The 17,570-nt window shown below is 40.7% G+C and overlaps 3 protein-coding genes across 4 annotated transcripts in view; all 3 read left to right on the forward strand.

The window, feature by feature from the left end:
* The first annotated feature begins 1,733 nt into the window (after positions 1-1,733).
* On the forward strand, positions 1,734-4,646 carry LOC116702062 (tektin-B1). 2 transcript variants are annotated; one of them, XM_032536141.1, is made up of 9 exons: positions 1,734-1,894; positions 2,035-2,203; positions 2,423-2,548; positions 2,797-3,002; positions 3,265-3,517; positions 3,632-3,739; positions 3,850-3,993; positions 4,144-4,223; positions 4,355-4,646. In XM_032536141.1, the coding sequence occupies exons 1-9, from the start codon at positions 1,890-1,892 to the stop codon at positions 4,551-4,553; spliced, it is 1,290 nt and encodes a 429-aa protein (XP_032392032.1). In that variant the 5' UTR covers positions 1,734-1,889; the 3' UTR covers positions 4,554-4,646. The 2 variants fall into 2 exon arrangements, with proteins under 2 accessions (XP_032392032.1, XP_032392033.1); XM_032536142.1 differs by having other exon boundaries at positions 3,265-3,406.
* A 522-nt stretch (positions 4,647-5,168) lies between these two features.
* stmnd1 (stathmin domain containing 1) lies at positions 5,169-9,073 on the forward strand. The gene is made up of 5 exons (XM_032536134.1): positions 5,169-5,443; positions 6,818-7,001; positions 7,084-7,223; positions 7,703-7,834; positions 7,975-9,073. The coding sequence occupies exons 1-5, from the start codon at positions 5,381-5,383 to the stop codon at positions 8,431-8,433; spliced, it is 978 nt and encodes a 325-aa protein (XP_032392025.1). The 5' UTR covers positions 5,169-5,380; the 3' UTR covers positions 8,434-9,073.
* Positions 9,074-10,944: 1,871 nt separating this feature from the next.
* Positions 10,945-17,570, forward strand: part of rbm24a (RNA binding motif protein 24a) — a 10,015-nt gene continuing 3,389 nt past the window's right edge. The window contains exons 1-3 of the mRNA XM_032535057.1: positions 10,945-11,397; positions 12,671-12,794; positions 13,325-13,379. Of these exons, the coding sequence (XP_032390948.1) occupies positions 11,230-11,397; positions 12,671-12,794; positions 13,325-13,379 (347 nt within the window). The 5' untranslated portion in view covers positions 10,945-11,229. The remainder of the gene's footprint in view (positions 11,398-12,670; positions 12,795-13,324; positions 13,380-17,570) is intronic.

Consider the following 17,570-nt stretch of genomic DNA (forward strand, 5'->3'; position numbering starts at 1 on the left):
ATCCTGATAAAGTTCCCTTGGCCTTTGGCCAAATAACCCCACATCATCACAAACCCTTCACCATGCCTACAGATTGGCATGGGGTACTTTCCATAAAATCATCTCTCAATGCAAATCAAAATAAAACCATGCCAATCTCTTGGTCTATTTCTGATCTCAGAAAGTCCCCAACATGGTCAAGGGACTATCAGCACCGCACTTTTTTACACACAGTTTAACAACAAAACGCTGAGTCAACATTACTAGCTACGTAGCTAGTAGCCTACTGTAAGGTTGAGGATGGCCTTATGTAATATTTACACTGCTTCATTCCAGTATATACATGTATGCGTCTTGGCAATGAAAAACATTTTTTTTTCAATTAGTAGAGGCTATTTTTCGGGCAGGTACCTGTGCACTGTAAATCTTCTGGGTTAAAATGGAATTACAGGTTACAGATTTTGTTCAAAACTTGTAGCTATATCAACAATGTGTCCCAAAACCAAGGCCTGTAAAATATTTGTTTGAATCCTATGTGTTCATATTTTTAGCCTCTGAAATTACTACTTAGTCTTACAGCCTGAAAATCACATTATCTGGGAAGCAATATCTGGACATTAATATAATGGAAGGTATTATTCAGGTTAAAGAGAGAGACAGGCAGCCCAAACTTTGTAGGGTGGAAGACAAGCATGTCAATCTGACTGAACCCTTACAAGTTTGTACAGCATGCCCTAGATTTGGAAAAAAAAGTGTGAAAAGACTGACATTACGGTTGGCATAAACTTTGAGCAAATTCCAAGAGGGTGCGTTCCTTGATTTAGTCAGATTTGACACAGTCTTACCTTATTGTATTTGATGTTATGAACCATGAAAAGATTAAACATTAAATGTGATAATTTAAGGGCGGCCTCTAGCTCACCCGCTCAGAGCGTGTGCCCCATGCAGGCTGAGTCCTGCGACCCTTTGCTGCGTGTCATCCCCCATCTCTCTCCCACCTTTAATGTCTATCTACTGTCCCTCTAAAATAAAGGGAAAAAATCCCCCAAGAAATAATCTTTAAAAAATAAAAAGTGATATTTCAGTGTTCATTCAGCAACATAGTTAGCTGACCACTATCATACTGATAATTGTATTGCAAATAAACACAATTAAAACAAAATAATTGTTTTTACATTGACTCAGGCAAGTTAGATAGCGAGCAAAATTCTACTTAGTGATACATTCTGAAAAATAAAACTTGTGTTTTGCTTAAATATCTGATCCTTCTGTTATTACAAAAGACATTTTGGCTGTTTATAGCATTATGTCTTTTAATGTGACAAAACACTAATTAATCATTTTGACTAAGTATTGGCATGTAATTTACGGTGGTGTACGGTGTTGGAAAAAGCTTTAAAATGGACCTTGAATGTGCTTTAAAAGTGCTTGAATTTGACCTTGGAAAAGGTGTTCAAACCCTGTATATCATATGGCCTATTTTTGGAGTTGCACGCATACACCATAACTGCTTCATGCTTGGTTCATGTCTGATTGGGGGCTTTTATTGCATATCAATGTCCTCAAGAATGAAAAAATAATTTCTGGGTTATGATATATATGTATATATGTCAATTAAAATGTTGATCTTTGTTTAAGTTAGGTTGTACTGTTTAAGGGGTTAAATGTGTTATAAAAAGAGAGAGAATAGAGAATAAAGAATGCACAAGGTTCCATATTCTTATTTATGCAAATGAACTACTCATCAGTATTCTAGGTGCTGATGTCACAATGAACACATTCCAAGTATTTGGTGACTTTCTGAAACAGACATCACTTTTGCTCCATAACTTGAAGTGAGAGCACGTGTTTCTGCAACAAACTTTGTTCAGTCGAGTTTTTACTTTTTGCATTTAATTCGAACAACAACAATGTCGTAAGTATATCTGTTCAGTTTCAAAATTATGTCTTGTAGTCCTACTCAGCATGTAGTCAAACCCTGAATACGCCTGGCAGAATCAGGGGAAAAATTGTGATCTGTTTTGTTACATTGTAAGTGTTTTGTCACACTGTTAGGCAACGTCGTGCACTGAAAGAGGATCAGTTGAGGTCGGATGTCAGGTTCACTCTGCCTGTCCTGTCCACCAACAAAAGCCTGCTAAGCTGTATCCCACAGCTTGGCAGCAACAAGGGGCTGAAGCTTGGCGAGGAAAGCATTTGTACCCTGGCAGATAATATTTCACGGGTAATGAACACTTTCTGATCCTCAGCCCATATTTTTGTTGTTAATAATCTGATTTATGACCAGAAAAAGTCATTAAATACTATACTTTGCAGTGTCAGAAGTATGATGCATCTAAAAGAAGAAAATATGTGTGCAGTTTTAATTACATTTGTCTCGGATTTCTGATTTAAAGTGTATTAATGTGTGTAATGTCTTTTTTTATTTTTTTTTTATTTCTAGATTCCATCTGCCGCTCGTAGCACCATGAGACATCTCAGCACTCGGCATACGGAGGTCAGCCAGTGGCAGGCCCAGATATATGGGAGCATCGGGCAAGTGGATCGGGAAATCTCTGCTTTGGAGCAGGTACACACATACATTACTTTACTTTGAATTTTATTTTATTATCCAAAGCAACTTCAGATGAGTGCATTCTACCTTGAAGACATGCATTGTATTACTTTACATAATGTATCCGAATGCAAAAGAGGAAAAGGAAAACACTGTTGGAGAGTTAAAGGGTAACCTCAGTTACTATCTCAGTCACTAACTACAGTTTCCTCTTTAATTCAAAAATAGCCGTCTTATTTTCATCATTGCTTTTGTGTGTTTAGATGAAAGATACCGCTGAGCGCTGTCTCCAGGAGAAGCAGCTGTACAGTCAGCTCATGAGCGACTGTGTGGCCATTGGAAGCAGTTTGATCTCAGCAGCCCAGAGACAGGACCACGTCCTCATTGAGCTGAAGAAGGAAGAGCAGCTGACCAATGAGATCAGAGAACTGCTCCAGAAGCAGATGTGCATCCTGCTCGACAAACTAAGGTTCGGCAGACAGATTTGGTGTTATTTCTGAATCCTTCTGATTTATTTCTGTTCCAGCATTTTGAATGTTATGCCCCTCACTACACCTTAATTTAAAGCATTCTCCTGAACTCTATGCCTGCATCATGTTAATCTTAATGTTTTAGAAACACAAGCTGCAGCTTTGTACCAGTGTTAAAACAGTGACACTCTACTTTTTAATATGACCTCAGATTTGCTTCTGTTGTGTCTCACCTTACTTCCTAATGCCCCCTCCCTGCAGCTCTTTGAAGCAGATCCGCACTCAGCTGACGGCAGATTTTCAGGACAAGAGTGAAGCCATTAAGCTCACCACCAAATGCATCACCTATAACCTCAACACTCCATCCTCCCGACTCCCTGCCGGTCAATACAAGCCTAACCATGTGAGCTATGACAAGTGGCTGTCCCACTGCAAGGACCTATGTTCGACAGCTGATAACCTGATTAAGGACTCCACTTCCTTCAGGGGAAACCTGCGCTTTACCTTGGTCAATGTAAGCCAACACTGACCATACCTCAAACTTTAGATAAAGACTCCTGACCTTAGTCCATTCTTCACTATACAGGATTTTCTCTCATAACCTTTTTGATATGTGTGCCTATTATAGCTAAAAAATGCCCAGGAGCGGCAGCGCCGCAGCACAAGTGATGCCCTGAGAAAGAAGGTCAATGAGCTGAGCAGGGTCCAGGACACACTGATCTGGGAGAGGCAGCGGGTCAGTTTACTGGATTGTAGTCACAATTCACTATCAATCATTCACAGACCAGTTGTACTTGAGTTTTTGTGATGTTCACTCAATGTTCTGTGGCTTTCTGTAATCTCTAGACAAGGGATGAGTTTTCTGATTTGACAAAGGACACGGAGAAATTAGTGGGTCAGATCAGGAACTGTGATTCCAAGCTGCATCAGGTTAACCACCGCCTGGACATCCTCAACCAGAGACCCAGACATGAGCTCTGCCTGGACCAGGTGAGGGTCTCACCAAGCAGTTACAGTTATGATAGGATATTATTGCAGTCAGAAGCACAGAAAGCCTCGAATTGCATGTCAATGGTCAGTTGTTACCTTTGTGGATATACAAATGCTTTAACCTTCTTTTTTCGGTTCCTCCTCCTTCAGCCCTACTTCAGCTTCACGCTGGAGAAACATGACCTGACAAAGATGGCAGCTGGACTTCGCCCGATACTGAAGCACTCTCAGTAAGTCTTTCCAGTCCCTTAAAAATGTTACCCTTTCTAATGAGACTAAACTGTATAGCTGGTCTTGTATGTTCACTATTTTCTTTATAATAACCTGGGCTTACTATTTTTTATGATCACCTTGTTTGTAGGCAGGACCTGGAGCTCACACACAGGCGCCTGATGATTCTGGAGGACAACCTGGCCAAAAATGCTTATGCCCTGGAGGTGGAGCGGAAGTGCCAGAACCTGCACCAGAGTTTTCTCCCTTCGCTTGACACCATTGTGGTCCTCGCCAACAGGCCCAGGCTCTGCACGGGCAACCACAGAGCTCACTCCTACTCACAATAAAGCCTGGAGGAGTACACTAGTGCTCTACTGCACCCCTGTGGTCCTTTCCATATGGTGATGCAAAATGCAATAAAATACCTTTAAGAAAAATTACACTGGCTTGTCTAGAGGCCCCTATGATTTCAGATGATATTGTGCTTTTGGTTCATATTCCCAAACAAGAAGACAGTGGGGAATTTGGCGCAGAAATCCAATCAAATAGGGTTTAAAAAAAAAAAATCTTGTTACTATACCCAGTGTACACAATAGATGTGGGCAGGTCCAGTAGTTTTTGAGTCAAAATATTTCAATTTTAATATTTTCAAGAAATGGCTCAAATGAATGGGTATATTATTCAGTATTTCACCATCATCGATCACTTCATTCCCTGGCTTGGCCGTGTAAAATGCTTTGTATAAGCATATCTACAGACAATTAAATTGAAGAAATAACATGTAGACAGTGTGGAGCTTTTGGTGGTGTTTAGGCGTGGGGGGCTGAATGGTTGGGGGTCTTGGACTTCAGACAGTATTTCTAAAAAATCACCAGTGTCAGTAACACATTTGACAGAGTGGATCAGCAGTAAAAGGTGTGAAGACGGTTTTTTTGTAGTGCCCTGACTCCTGACACCCACAGCTCGTTCCTAGGTGTCACCTCTTTAACCGGGTCAGATTTATTGTAGCAACAGCCCTTAGCAACGCACCGGGACCATGGTGACTGTCTAAAGTGTGAAGGAATGCAAGTCAACACGGGTCAATACATAGAGATAAAAGCACACCGAGGTGTAATTAAGCCTGACATTTATAGTTTTTATGGACTTATTTCATATTGTTCCTTTGAGGTGAATAATGGGATGCGGCAAATCCACAGCGGTCCAACCGTTGAGACCGGAAGAGTTCAAGGGAGACGAGGTAGGCTCCGTCTCAAATAATAACCAGTTAACTTATAAGCGTTAGTTAAAACTGAGAGGAGTTCAAAATGGTGTATCGCCTGTATTTAACGGTTTTCGAGAAATGTGAAGTAACGCTAACGTTATTGCGAAGAGCTGTTACAAGTGTTAGCTACGCCGAAAGCTGTGTGCCATTCAAAGTTGTGGTCCTACTGTAGGCTACTGGCCATGGACTGCATTAACACTCTATGGTACTGGCACGTTAATGTCGTATTGAGTCACCGTTTGGTAACGTAGGGCCAAATACAGCATGTGACAATGTTAAAAAGGAACAACAACAAAAAAAAACTTTAGTGAAGCCATTCAGTATTCACTCACCATGTCACTCAGGTGTTTCAAATTGGCCTAACGCTACACAAAAGGATAGCCTACATTGTTTGTCTGGGAATCACACCCTGGCTGTCTGTGCCGCTGTGCGTGGGTTGCTTCTCCCCATGTTTTATTTATTTATTTAATTTTCTATTATGAAATAGCCAGTAAAATAAAGGATTTTTAAATAATCCTGAGCATCCTGGACCTTTTTGTCTTTGCTAAGTATTCAGGTCCTTTGCCATAGTAAAAGTAGCAATATCACAGTGTAAACTACTTTATTACAAGTAATATCAGCAAAATGTATGTATCAAGAGTTAAAGTGTTATTATGCAGACACTATGAATATGTGCTTTAACGTTACCTAATTCCAATAATATTGATATAGGCTAAATGAGATGTTTTAGGGGATACCTAATAGGTTAATAAATGAATGAATACTAAGGTATGCCTATTTGTAAAATTACGGTGTTAGGTCTCCACCTCTCAAACAGTTCATATAATGCATTAAAAACATAATGTTAGGACTTTAATGTTTTCCATTCATTATTAACATATTGGGGATATCCTCTGAATTTACACGTTAACTGAAAAAATATTACATTCATAATGCCACTTACGTAAGAGCATACAAACGCTGTAAGCAAAATGTAGCCTACTTAAAGTATCAGTTGTATCTCATGATGCTGCCAATTTCTTAGTCCTATAATTATTGATCAATGACACGGAAGCATTTTGATGCTGTAACTGGTCCAGATGGAGCTCATTTTAAAGATACATATTCTGTCTGGTTGGTCAATATTATCAGTTGCATCATGTTAGAAGATACATGTCAGAGGTTACACTGTAAACTACTGTAAATAGGTTTCAAATTCTGAGATTATGTAATTTGTAGGTGTTACCTGGTCTATATCATTATTGTATAGATGCCACCATAACAACGTCATGTCTGGGAGACTATGCATAATGGGGTCAGGTTATGTGTATGTGTATGTCATGCATTCATACTGTGTCGCTGTGATGTTAGGATGAGACTGGGAGTAAAGTTGATGGTCGTGGAGACTCTGCTGTGTCAAAGGGCACCACAGACAGCGGGGTGGTGATGGAGAAGAGAGACATCCCTATGTTACCTGGAGCAGTGCCCAGAAAACTCCCCCCTATAACATCTGAGTGTGTCAGAGAAAGCAATGCGGACAGAATTACACAAGATGGTGAGTGAGCTGAATGAAACACACTGTGTCACAGAGAAAGTCCAGTGCACACAACTGTGTTTTTATTGTCCCTGTGTGCCAGGCTTGTTGCAGCAGGAGCGCACACTGCAGGAGCGCCCAAGGTCCAGTGAGATCCTGGAGGAACTGCTGAACCAAGGCATCATACTTGTGGAACAGACAAGACAGAGGGGCAGCGGGGCTGGAGAGGCCTACAGCATCATGGTGGGTACTTGGTGCACACTGGGTAAACATGCTAACACACAGGCTGAATTTCAATTGGGTAGAACTGTAGAACACAATAACAATACTGTGATATTATACAAAGTTTTTTTCACGGTTTCTGCATTGCATTTTTGTGAACAGATGGATTTGTTCTAGCTGAGTGAAATTAAAAAGGATGCCTCTACTTTAGGTCCTAATAGGCCGTTCAGTAAGCCAGCATGCACAAAATCAAGGCCCTGGTCTACCACACCTAAATTAATTGCAAGAAGCAATCCTAATGACATTAGCTACACCTGTGCTCATCCTACTGAGACAGGCCAAAATGTCTGCAACACTAATTGCTGTCCTGGAAGAATATACTCCTAAAAATACATCAAAAAGTGCATATTCATGCAGGATGTTGGTTTGTGTTGGCATATTATCTTTTGACAAGTGTTTTTCAGGGAAAGTGCATTAACCTGTAACATTGCCATTGTCAGCTGGATGACGGGGAGGGGGTCAAGCGAAGGCCTCCTGCCAGACTGAAGTCCCTAAACGCCAAGAAGGTGGAAAGTTTACCTAGCAAAGAAGAGATTGAGGAGAAGATAAGACTTGCTGAAGAGAGACGCAAGGTACTGTGTGTGTCGTCATGCACACACACACACACACACACACACACACACACACACACACACACACACACACACACACACACACACACACACACACACACACACACACACGCTGATCTACTCCCACCTCTCTCTCCCAGTTAAGGAAAGACGAGCTCAGGATGCGATTGAGGACTAAGACAGCCCGTGTTCGGTGCCCTGCTCCCACTTCCAGTATGGAGGAGGTCGAGGACGCAGCTCTCAGCACCGTGGAGCCGCTACAGTCACCGCTCACCCCGGACCACCTCCATCCACTGCCTCATAGCCAGATTCAACGAGAGGCAGCTGAAGGCGGGGAGTGGGTGAGAAAGGCTGGAGGTGATGTCAGAGAAAATATGGGTAGAGCAGACAAGGGAGAAGGGAGTAGAATGCAGGGAGAAGATAGGGGAGATAATAGAGAAGAAGGTTCAGAGAGGGGGAGTGAAGATGGGGATGGGGAAGAAGAGGAGGAGTTGACCCAGGTGGAGCAGCTAAAGGAGGACAAGCTCCTTACAGCCTCTGGGGAGCTGGAGAGTGACTCTAGCTTTCAACATGCAGAGGACAAGGAGCAGATATTTTAAATAAAATAAGCCATAAATCAATAGTAAGAGAGAAAAGAGAGGAGGGAGCCAAAAATAATTCCTTTTCCACAGTCTAAAGGTTGAAACTTGTAAAAAAAAAATATATATATATACGTATACATTATATGTTAGAAAAAATTAACAGATGTAATGAAGCTATGGTTGGGCCTAAATGATGGAATTGGATGGAATGTGGATGTGAATTGTTTGTACTTGAAAAAGTACTACTTCTACTGAGGGAAGTACACTGGCCCATAAAGGGTTGTGCTACTATTGTTTAAGCATAAAGGAATATGAGGGTTTTCTTTCCAAAGGCAATACAATTAACCTCAGTGAAATCTTTAATAAATATGACCAAGACTTCTTGCCAACATACAAAATTACTTCAAATTAGATTTTAGTTTTACATTTAATTGTAAAATATGATATCGATGAGTCTTATTTTGCATGTGAATGGTGTACTTGTTCTTTCGGACATAAGATGGCGCTGTTCCAGTGGGTTCAAATTGCAGCTCCCTAAAGTCAGTGCACCTCATCAATAAGAGAAGTTCTCTGGAGGAGGTTTTGGCAACATGTGGAGTAAAGATTTGTAAGCATTTATCAATCAATAAAGTGTTCCCTATGGGTTGTTTATGAATGCATAAATCTAAAACTTTGTAAAATTAGCTAATTTACTGTAGAACATTTTAACTTTTGGATAACATTTTCTGAGAGGTTGAGGGTGTGACTGAGCTGTGGGTATTCATCTGTCCTAGTGACCTTTGGCCTTCAGCGTGTCCCTGCCTTACAGATGTGTGCTGTAGCCAAATGGACAACAAGCACAAAGTTACAGTTCAGCTCTCTAGAACTGCAGCCTTTGTGTTGGTTAAAATAAAAATAAAAACGAAGACTATTAAGCATGTTTCTGTTGACTGTTGCTGACACACATTCACTGTTGGCATACGTGTGATGTGTGATGTGGAGTATTTTTGAGGGTTATTGGAATTATAGTATAATTAAAGCTTTCAATGGGCCCGCAGGCTGCTATTGTAGAGGTAGAGCATAAGAGGATTCAGACTAGTCAGCATGCTGCACATGAAAAGAAAACAACAATTGGACGCAACCTGACCGGATCCCCATTGTTGAGCCTAGGAAACTCGATACTGGTCCCATTTTTTCACGACTTCACTCGGACTTTAAAGCGCGTGTGGCTGCATGAATAAAACAGTGAGTGAACAGAGACACCGCAGATAGACGCTCTATCAGGTTGCATTTCTTTTGAGATGTGGAGTCATGCGTTGGCAATTCATACTCAGATGTGACAGTCGTGGTTTTTTCTTTAAGAACAGAAATATTGGTTGAGGCTTTTATTATCAGCCTACACATTTGGATAATTAATTTGCCAATCGTTGGGAGACCCTGTAAAAACAAACACTTGTTTTTAATTAGCATGACAAGATTTGACACTAAGAATCTTTTTTCCTCAAGCAGCCTATTTCCCTCTCACATTACTGGGGGTGAATTATCAAATGATCCATCCAGCAGTCCCCCCATTGCAGAGAACGGTCAAGCTTCACAAGTTGTATTAATCATTAATGTTCAGAGACTCCTGATTGAATCCATCCTTGACTTGATCTTTTCCCTTTATAATAGCCGGGCCTGGGCGCAATTGGACACGTTAGAAGTTACTTCTCAACGTAATGTAATTATTGAAATGTGATAACCATCTGTTAAAGATAATAAAAGTTAATTAAGCAAGACTTGTACATCTCAAGAACACCAAAATAGATCTATAACAAAACTCTGCTTGTTAAATTTTTGTCGAATTGTCGATGTGATTTTTCAAATTAGGGCATTGGTTCATTAGGCCAATTACTTTATACAAAACAGGGAAATCCATAAGTTTCATTTTCAGTTTCATTACACAACTCAGGGCTAAATCCACTCTATGTCTTATGATGGGCACATAAACCTCTGTCAACCCCGCACAAGTGGACTGTCTCGAAGGCTCCATCCTAACGCAGCTGAGCTGCACCTGCCAGTCTGCACACTGCTGCTGGGATGTGATGTGATGTGCCTGTCCACTTCCACTGTGTCCCTGACCGGCTGTTTTTGCAGGATGTCTAGGCTACCAAGCCTATAGAGAGACAGGTCGGAGCTTTTCCATTAAAAGGTCCACGCCTGGTTTACGTTTTATTTCACCATCACCAGTGAGGGAAACAGACCAAATCAACCGACAGGCTATTTATTTATAAACCAGCAGAAATCACACAAACGTTTCCCCTTCCAAAAATTGCATTTCCTGAAATCCCCGCTGCTCCTCTCTTTGTCCCCAACATATCATCTGTGGAAACAGGTTTTGTTGGCCCCTGATGGGTAAATTAACGTGATTATTGTACATGATCTTTTTTGTGTGTGTGATGGAGCTCCAGTGTTTCACTTTGTGCTGGTTTCCCAGCTGTTTGTGCGCGCTGGTGGGCGGGCAGAGATGGACTGAAAGCTGGGTGGAGTTAGGAGCAGCGCTTTTGGGAATGGGTCCCAAACCTATTTAGTTAAACAGCAGAGTTACCAAGAAGAGCTGGAAACACCTGATGGTCTCTGTGGGACAATCCGCTCCATATAACTCTCCTCTTACGTGTCGGAAGATAAATCTACCTCCAGGCTTACTTTTTGAGTTTTCGTTGTGTTTTCTCTTCTGAAAAAGTTACAGAGCCAGTTTATCTCTCATTTCTTCTCTTCATCCAAAGAATTACTGATAAGGAGACATTGCACTATTCTTTTTCTATTGTTCGCTATTTATTGTATTTTGCACTAACGATGCACACCACGCAAAAGGACACGACCTATACGAAGATTTTTGTCGGGGGTCTTCCCTACCACACCACGGATTCAAGTCTCAGGAAATATTTTGAGGTGTTTGGTGAGATCGAAGAAGCGGTAGTCATTACCGACAGACAGACCGGCAAGTCTAGGGGTTATGGATTCGTAAGTATCACTTATTGACAATTCTATCAGTTGTACACTGAATTTACCTTAAGCTTCAATTGACCTTTTACGCATGCATGAAAAGCCATGCAACGACGCGTCTCTGTTAAAGAAAAGTGCGCGGATGTTGCTGTCTGTCACAGCATCACGACTAACATTAACTTATCTGCAGTCATGGGGTGTTTATGTTTTCATAAACTATTTAATTTGCCATTGGCTTCTGTTGCAATATTGCACCCACCGACTTGTTGCGCTTCGGTATGCGCCCGGACACGTTTTAAAGCAAGCTGCCCTCACACTGACAGCTCTGGTGGGCTGAGAAAAACCTCAAGATGATGATTTCTGACTCTGGTACAGTGGTTTCATCAACTCAAAGCTGTTTACAACTCAAATATTTTACTCCCACTTGTCATAAAACCTGACAGACAAAACGCCTTTCAGACATAAGATATAATGCGACAATCAGCTCAATGCCACTCTGATTGTTTCAAAAAAGCCTGTCTCTTGTTAGTTTATTGATGTAGGCCTATGACATATGCCTAATAAACATATACATATAATCGACATGTTATCGGGCTGAAGAGGGACACCAAACCTGTATTTGGCCTCTTCAGAGTTTAATTAATATTATGTTTGAATTAACTGCCACATACTGTATGTTGGGATGAGGGTGTTTTAAAAGTTGCATAGTCAGCCTTGGAATGCACACATATTTATGTATTTAGAAACTAACGTCTATCTGTAAAACTGAAATGTATTAACTCAATGTTTACTTAAATCTTTTCTTTATTGTTGTATCATCACAATAATGATGCATTAGTCATCCTTATTTTCTCCTGGAAAATGCTTTCAGCCAGGTCAGTGAGGTATACCAGTTGGTAAAAGAGTGTAAAATAGTGAAGTTCCAAACAGAGCAATAAAGTCTGTAATGGGAGTGATAAGGGAGCCATGTTCAGCCATCTCAGGCTGGCTCCCATTTACTGCTGATAGTTTCAACACATCCACATGAGGGTGATGGATGTGTGTGTGCTGCCAAATACTTGTTGCTGTTAATCATGGCCACACACGCAGAGGTACACACAGACAGAGGACTAACATGCACATACACTTGTATTCCAAATTATGTTTTCCCTCTTTCTTACAAACACACTCTCCCATAAATTTACAAGGATTAGGTCTTTATACATGACTATATGGGCTGCCAACCAGCATGAAAAGGAAACCACCTACACAACGCCTTTCTCATGCTCTGTGTTTTTGACTCCTCTGTCAGGTGACGATGGCGGACCGCTCGGCCGCAGACCGGGCCTGTAAGGACCCCAACCCAATTATTGACGGCAGGAAGGCCAACGTCAACCTGGCCTACCTGGGGGCCAAGCCACGGGTGATGCAGCCAGGTATAAACAGCCAAATGAGGATCAATAGATCACAAAAACACATTTTAAGTTCCTTAAACAAGTCACATAAATGCATTGGCTTTCTGTCAGAATTTGCAGTCAGACGTGCAGACATGGTTTGTTTAAAGAGCAGATTTTCAAGATGATTAAATCACAGAGCATGTTTTATCAACATAGAAAGTGTTTGCTTGGAGTCACTTAATTTGGAGGTGTTTTTTAAGCAAACTAGCAAACAAGAAATTCAAGTCAATCCATCCTGAGTTTCACCTCAGGGTTTGTTTGTTTTTTAGGTAGCTGTGGCCGATGTAAGCACACGTTAGGAGGTTATTAATATACTCATGTTATTAAGCCTATTAGTGTCCAGATTCACTGTTTGTTTTGGACTTTTTACTTGGTCAATATGATAAATAATTCAACATACGGTACATCACCCAACAATTGATAAGTTCAAGGGGCACATTGGTCCATTTAGTTGAATGCTATCAGCTCTTACAGATTCCCTTTTTTACATTATGTCTTCTGTTTTGAAGGTTTCACCTTTGGTGTTCCCCAAATTCATCCTGCATTCATCCAAAGGCCTTATGGGTAAGTACTAATGAGTCTACTTGTATTTCAGAGGAATGTTTGGATGTACACATTGCTTATGTAGAGTCTAAATAACATGTTTCAATTTGATCTTTTCTCAGTTTAATATGTGATAATTGATGCCATCAGTCTGATTTTTTTTCTCTCCATACATAATTGATGGCTGATAATCAGAGATGGACAATAAGTTAAATGTCCACCAAACAGCCAGTCAAACCTGCCTTTCCTAGGTTTGTCTGTTTGTAAAAATGTGTGTACAGTATGTGTGTGTGCTGAGTGGACAATGATGGAAACTTCCAGCCTGACTCAATGTTATCTATCTTTCTCTGGTCCGACAGGCTCGCTCTCGGTTAAGCTAACTGTTCTGGTTTGTGGAATAGTTCAGCGAACGTAATCACAGATCAGAAAGGAATTACCTGTAGAATCAAACAAACACAAACAAGCTCTCAAAATGGTGATTATAGATGCATGTACGTGGGTTTTAACCTGTTTTTTTATTTTATTTGAATAGAATTTAGAGCTTTGTGTGCGGTTATGAAGTGGTGTTGTTAGCTAAACCGTGTGCTTTCTTACTTTAATGACCAAAAAAAAAAAAATGGATTGATTGAATTTTTGGGGTGTGTTAACGTTGCCAAGGAGGAGCAATGCTTTTCATTTATGTATTACTATTTCATTGCTTTTAGTTTGTGGTTGACCTGTTTTGTTTAACAGGATGTGCTGTTTCATGTGTTATCTGGCTGTCTTGTTGGAGTGCCTGGTGAATTTTCTGTGTGACCTTTTAATTTATTTATCCTCCAATCACCTTCCTACTCTCATTCCTCACCTTATTCCCTAAAATAACAAAACCCATCACTGCTTGTGTGTGCTTATAGCATCTTCGTAGTGTTACTTGCAGTTTCTTACATTAACACAACATAGCAACAACAAATTCTCTATGAAAGTGTATCACTCTGCCATACTACAGCTTGTCCACCTTGTCAATTCATTACAACTCTCTTGTCTTCCTTACTGTCCTACCACATAGGCGAGACCTGTGGTCCCGCAGCACCATTTACCATCATTCATGTGGATGTCTTTTAAATGAATGACACAGTTATTATGTGAGCTCAAGTCATAGCAATATGTGTAAGTATGTGTGTACATGTCTGGTTGCATTGGTACTATGTGCTCTTATTGTGTTTATATCAGTGTGTGTGTTTGTCTTTGTCCGTTCACAAAGTCTCAAAGTCTCCAGTGTGACACAAACAATCATCTGGATTTCTCTCTCTCTCTCTTTCTCTCTCTCTCTCTCTCTCTCTCTCTCTCTCTCTCATTCTTTCGGAGCAAGCTTTCGTCACATGGGCCCGTGGTGTTAAGGAAAACAAGCGCGCCCATTGTGCCACACAAAGCCCCGAATGCTGACTCTGCAATCGCATGAAGCCCTGTTGTGTGTGTGTGTGTGTGTGTGTGTGTGTGTGTGTGTGTGTTAGTGGGGGCAGGGGGGGGCAGGGACCATTGAAACAGGGCCAGAATGGGTGTTTTAAGGGCCACATTAATGTACAGCCTCACATACCATCTTATTTGAACCAGAATCATCTGTCTGGTTTGTCTTTCGCAATTAGCTTGTAGTGAAACTACTGTGTACAAATATTATAGAAGTTAATTATTGAAAAAAGGATTGACCAAATACAAAACCATTTTAAGCACTTATCAGTCTGCAAGTCCAGCTTTGAGAGCGTGCAGCAAGGACACAATTGTGAGAGTAATGATGCAAGACAAATTTATCAGTTTAAAATTAAACTTTCTCATTAAGTTCCAACTCCAGTGGAAGACCAAAATCTTAAACTTGCCTCAAAGGGTTATGACACTAACAGCTAATTGTTGCTAATCACCCTCTCAAAACCTCAAACTGCATACACGATGACAAGGAACCTTTATTTAGCCTTGAACTTTAATGACCACTGGGTTGTGTGAACATTCCAGTAAAGACACACAAACACACACACACACACACACACACACACACACACACACACACACACACACGTGTGTGTGAAGAACAAATTGTCACATCATAGCTTCGCAAGTGTGTGTGTGTGTGTGTTGTGTGTGTGTGTGTGTGTGTGTGTGTGTGTGTGTGTGTGTGTGTGTGTGTGTGTGTGTGTGTGTGTGTGTGTGCTTGTATAGTTTACCAGACCATCCCATAGATCCATAGATACAGTATTAGTGGGAAGTTAGAGAAAGCAAAGATACAATCCAAAAAAATGCATTGATCTTGATGAGTTTATTTTCGAGAGCAGTGAAGATGGGTACATAACACTGTCTAGAAGTCCTTTTTTAAAATATTAAAATTCATTTTTAACTTTTTTCATTCATTCAACTCAACTCGACTCGCACTTTTTTTGGTCTTCTAAAAGTTGTGGATAGTACCTGGGGCCTAGTACCTTTGTTGGTACCACCCTGGTCGAGGTTCCAAGCGAGCTGAGCCGATGTAAGAAGGTGAAGTTAAAACACTGCTAACACTAGCACGACACAGGACATCCTGAACAAATGGCCATTTTTAAATAGCAAAGCTACCATTAAAAGTGGCCGCAATTTTATTTATCCATTACCCTGTTTTTAAAAGATGGCAGCCTGACAAAATACAACATACATTACATACACTACACCGTATAGTTGACGAAGTGCATATGTTCCTCTGTTTGGTTGCAAATGAAAGGATCCAGCGAGTGTTGCGTTGAAAATGATGTCATGGCAGTTTCAGGCAGTGTCCCTAAGGCAATCAGCTCAGAAACCTGTCTACACTGAGGAGATACTGTCTGCAGTGGAAAACAAAATAAAGAAAAGCATCTGGTACCAAAAGTGAGTCGAGTTGAGCCGAACCATGGCATTAGATGTTTCTTTATGCCGAGTCATAATAAAAAGTACAATAATCGAAGCAGCAGAACCAGAGATTTTGTCTTATTCCAACAAGCTGTCGAGGACTGATAAGCTTCATATCTATGGACATGCCAGCACCCTTGTAGTCTTCAGCCCCCAATCAACACTGAATTAAGGCTATGTAGCACAGCTCTATTTGGAGCCACAAAAGGCTTTATACAACTTTTTTCACATATGCAGTGGAACTCCCCAAGACCTGTAAACAGACTTTGAAGTATAAAAATTGAGTTTCTTTTTTTAGTCAACATTGCTTTATGTTTATATTTAACAGGTTGAAATCAGTACCATACAGCCATTGTGGTTTGGGGTTTTAGAAGTCTCTAAAATCTTGGAAATCTGCCTCACCCTGCTGAGTTTCATTAGCGCAGGTTTCAAAGGAGAGTTTTAGTGTCACATGTTGTTTCTGTAGATTTTCCAATTAGAGTAACTATGGAGAAATCTTTCAATTAAGACATTTTGTTACTGGCCTTGATCTAACCTGTGTTTGTGTTTAACATTGACCTTTGGCCATACCAAACCTCTACAGTACATTGACACTTATTCAGTTTATTTCCTCCCTTTTCTTCTGTGTGTCTATTCAGTTGAGTGCTTGTGCTGTGCCCTTGTTGTCGTTCTGTGATCGGCTTAGTTGAGGTGGACTATTTTTACATATTTCTTCCTCTCTAACGCCTTGCTGTTGTTTCATATTCCCTGTTTTCTTCCTGGCGCACTGTTTTCAGTTGAGATGTGGATTGGATTGGAAAATGGAGTGCTCACAATAGGGTTGCCACGATAGATCCTGTCTTTCAACCTTTGACATTTTCCGCACCTCCTCTCTTCTTTCCCAATCCAGACTCAAAAAAGTGACCACCTGATGTTTATGTATGCAGACTCGACTGATTATTTTTGGTTTCCATCATTTCTCTCAACAGATTTTTGATCCTCGTTCATTTAAACTCACCTACAGTCACATAGCTGTTGTTTTAGCTTTCTGCAACACATTGTTTCAGTCAAGACTGATGCTTCTCAATACATTTGAATTAAAGTGAAATTGAATTTGACTCTACTTTTATCTTTAATTAAGTGGAGGGAGGGATGTTTTTCAGGAAACGCCGGATTGAAATTTACATTCAGAGCTTCCAAGTTTTTTTCTCCTTGCTTCCAAATACATTCAAAAGTTGACACTTCACTTCTTTAAACCATTGGTGTAAATTTCCAAAACTCCCCTCACCCTTGCTGTCAAACAGAGTTTCCAGACCTTATAGAGTCTGGGGGGTGGGGGGGGGGGTGGGA

This window comes from Etheostoma spectabile, chromosome 14 (assembly GCF_008692095.1).
Source record: "Etheostoma spectabile isolate EspeVRDwgs_2016 chromosome 14, UIUC_Espe_1.0, whole genome shotgun sequence".
NCBI lineage: Eukaryota > Metazoa > Chordata > Actinopteri > Perciformes > Percidae > Etheostoma > Etheostoma spectabile.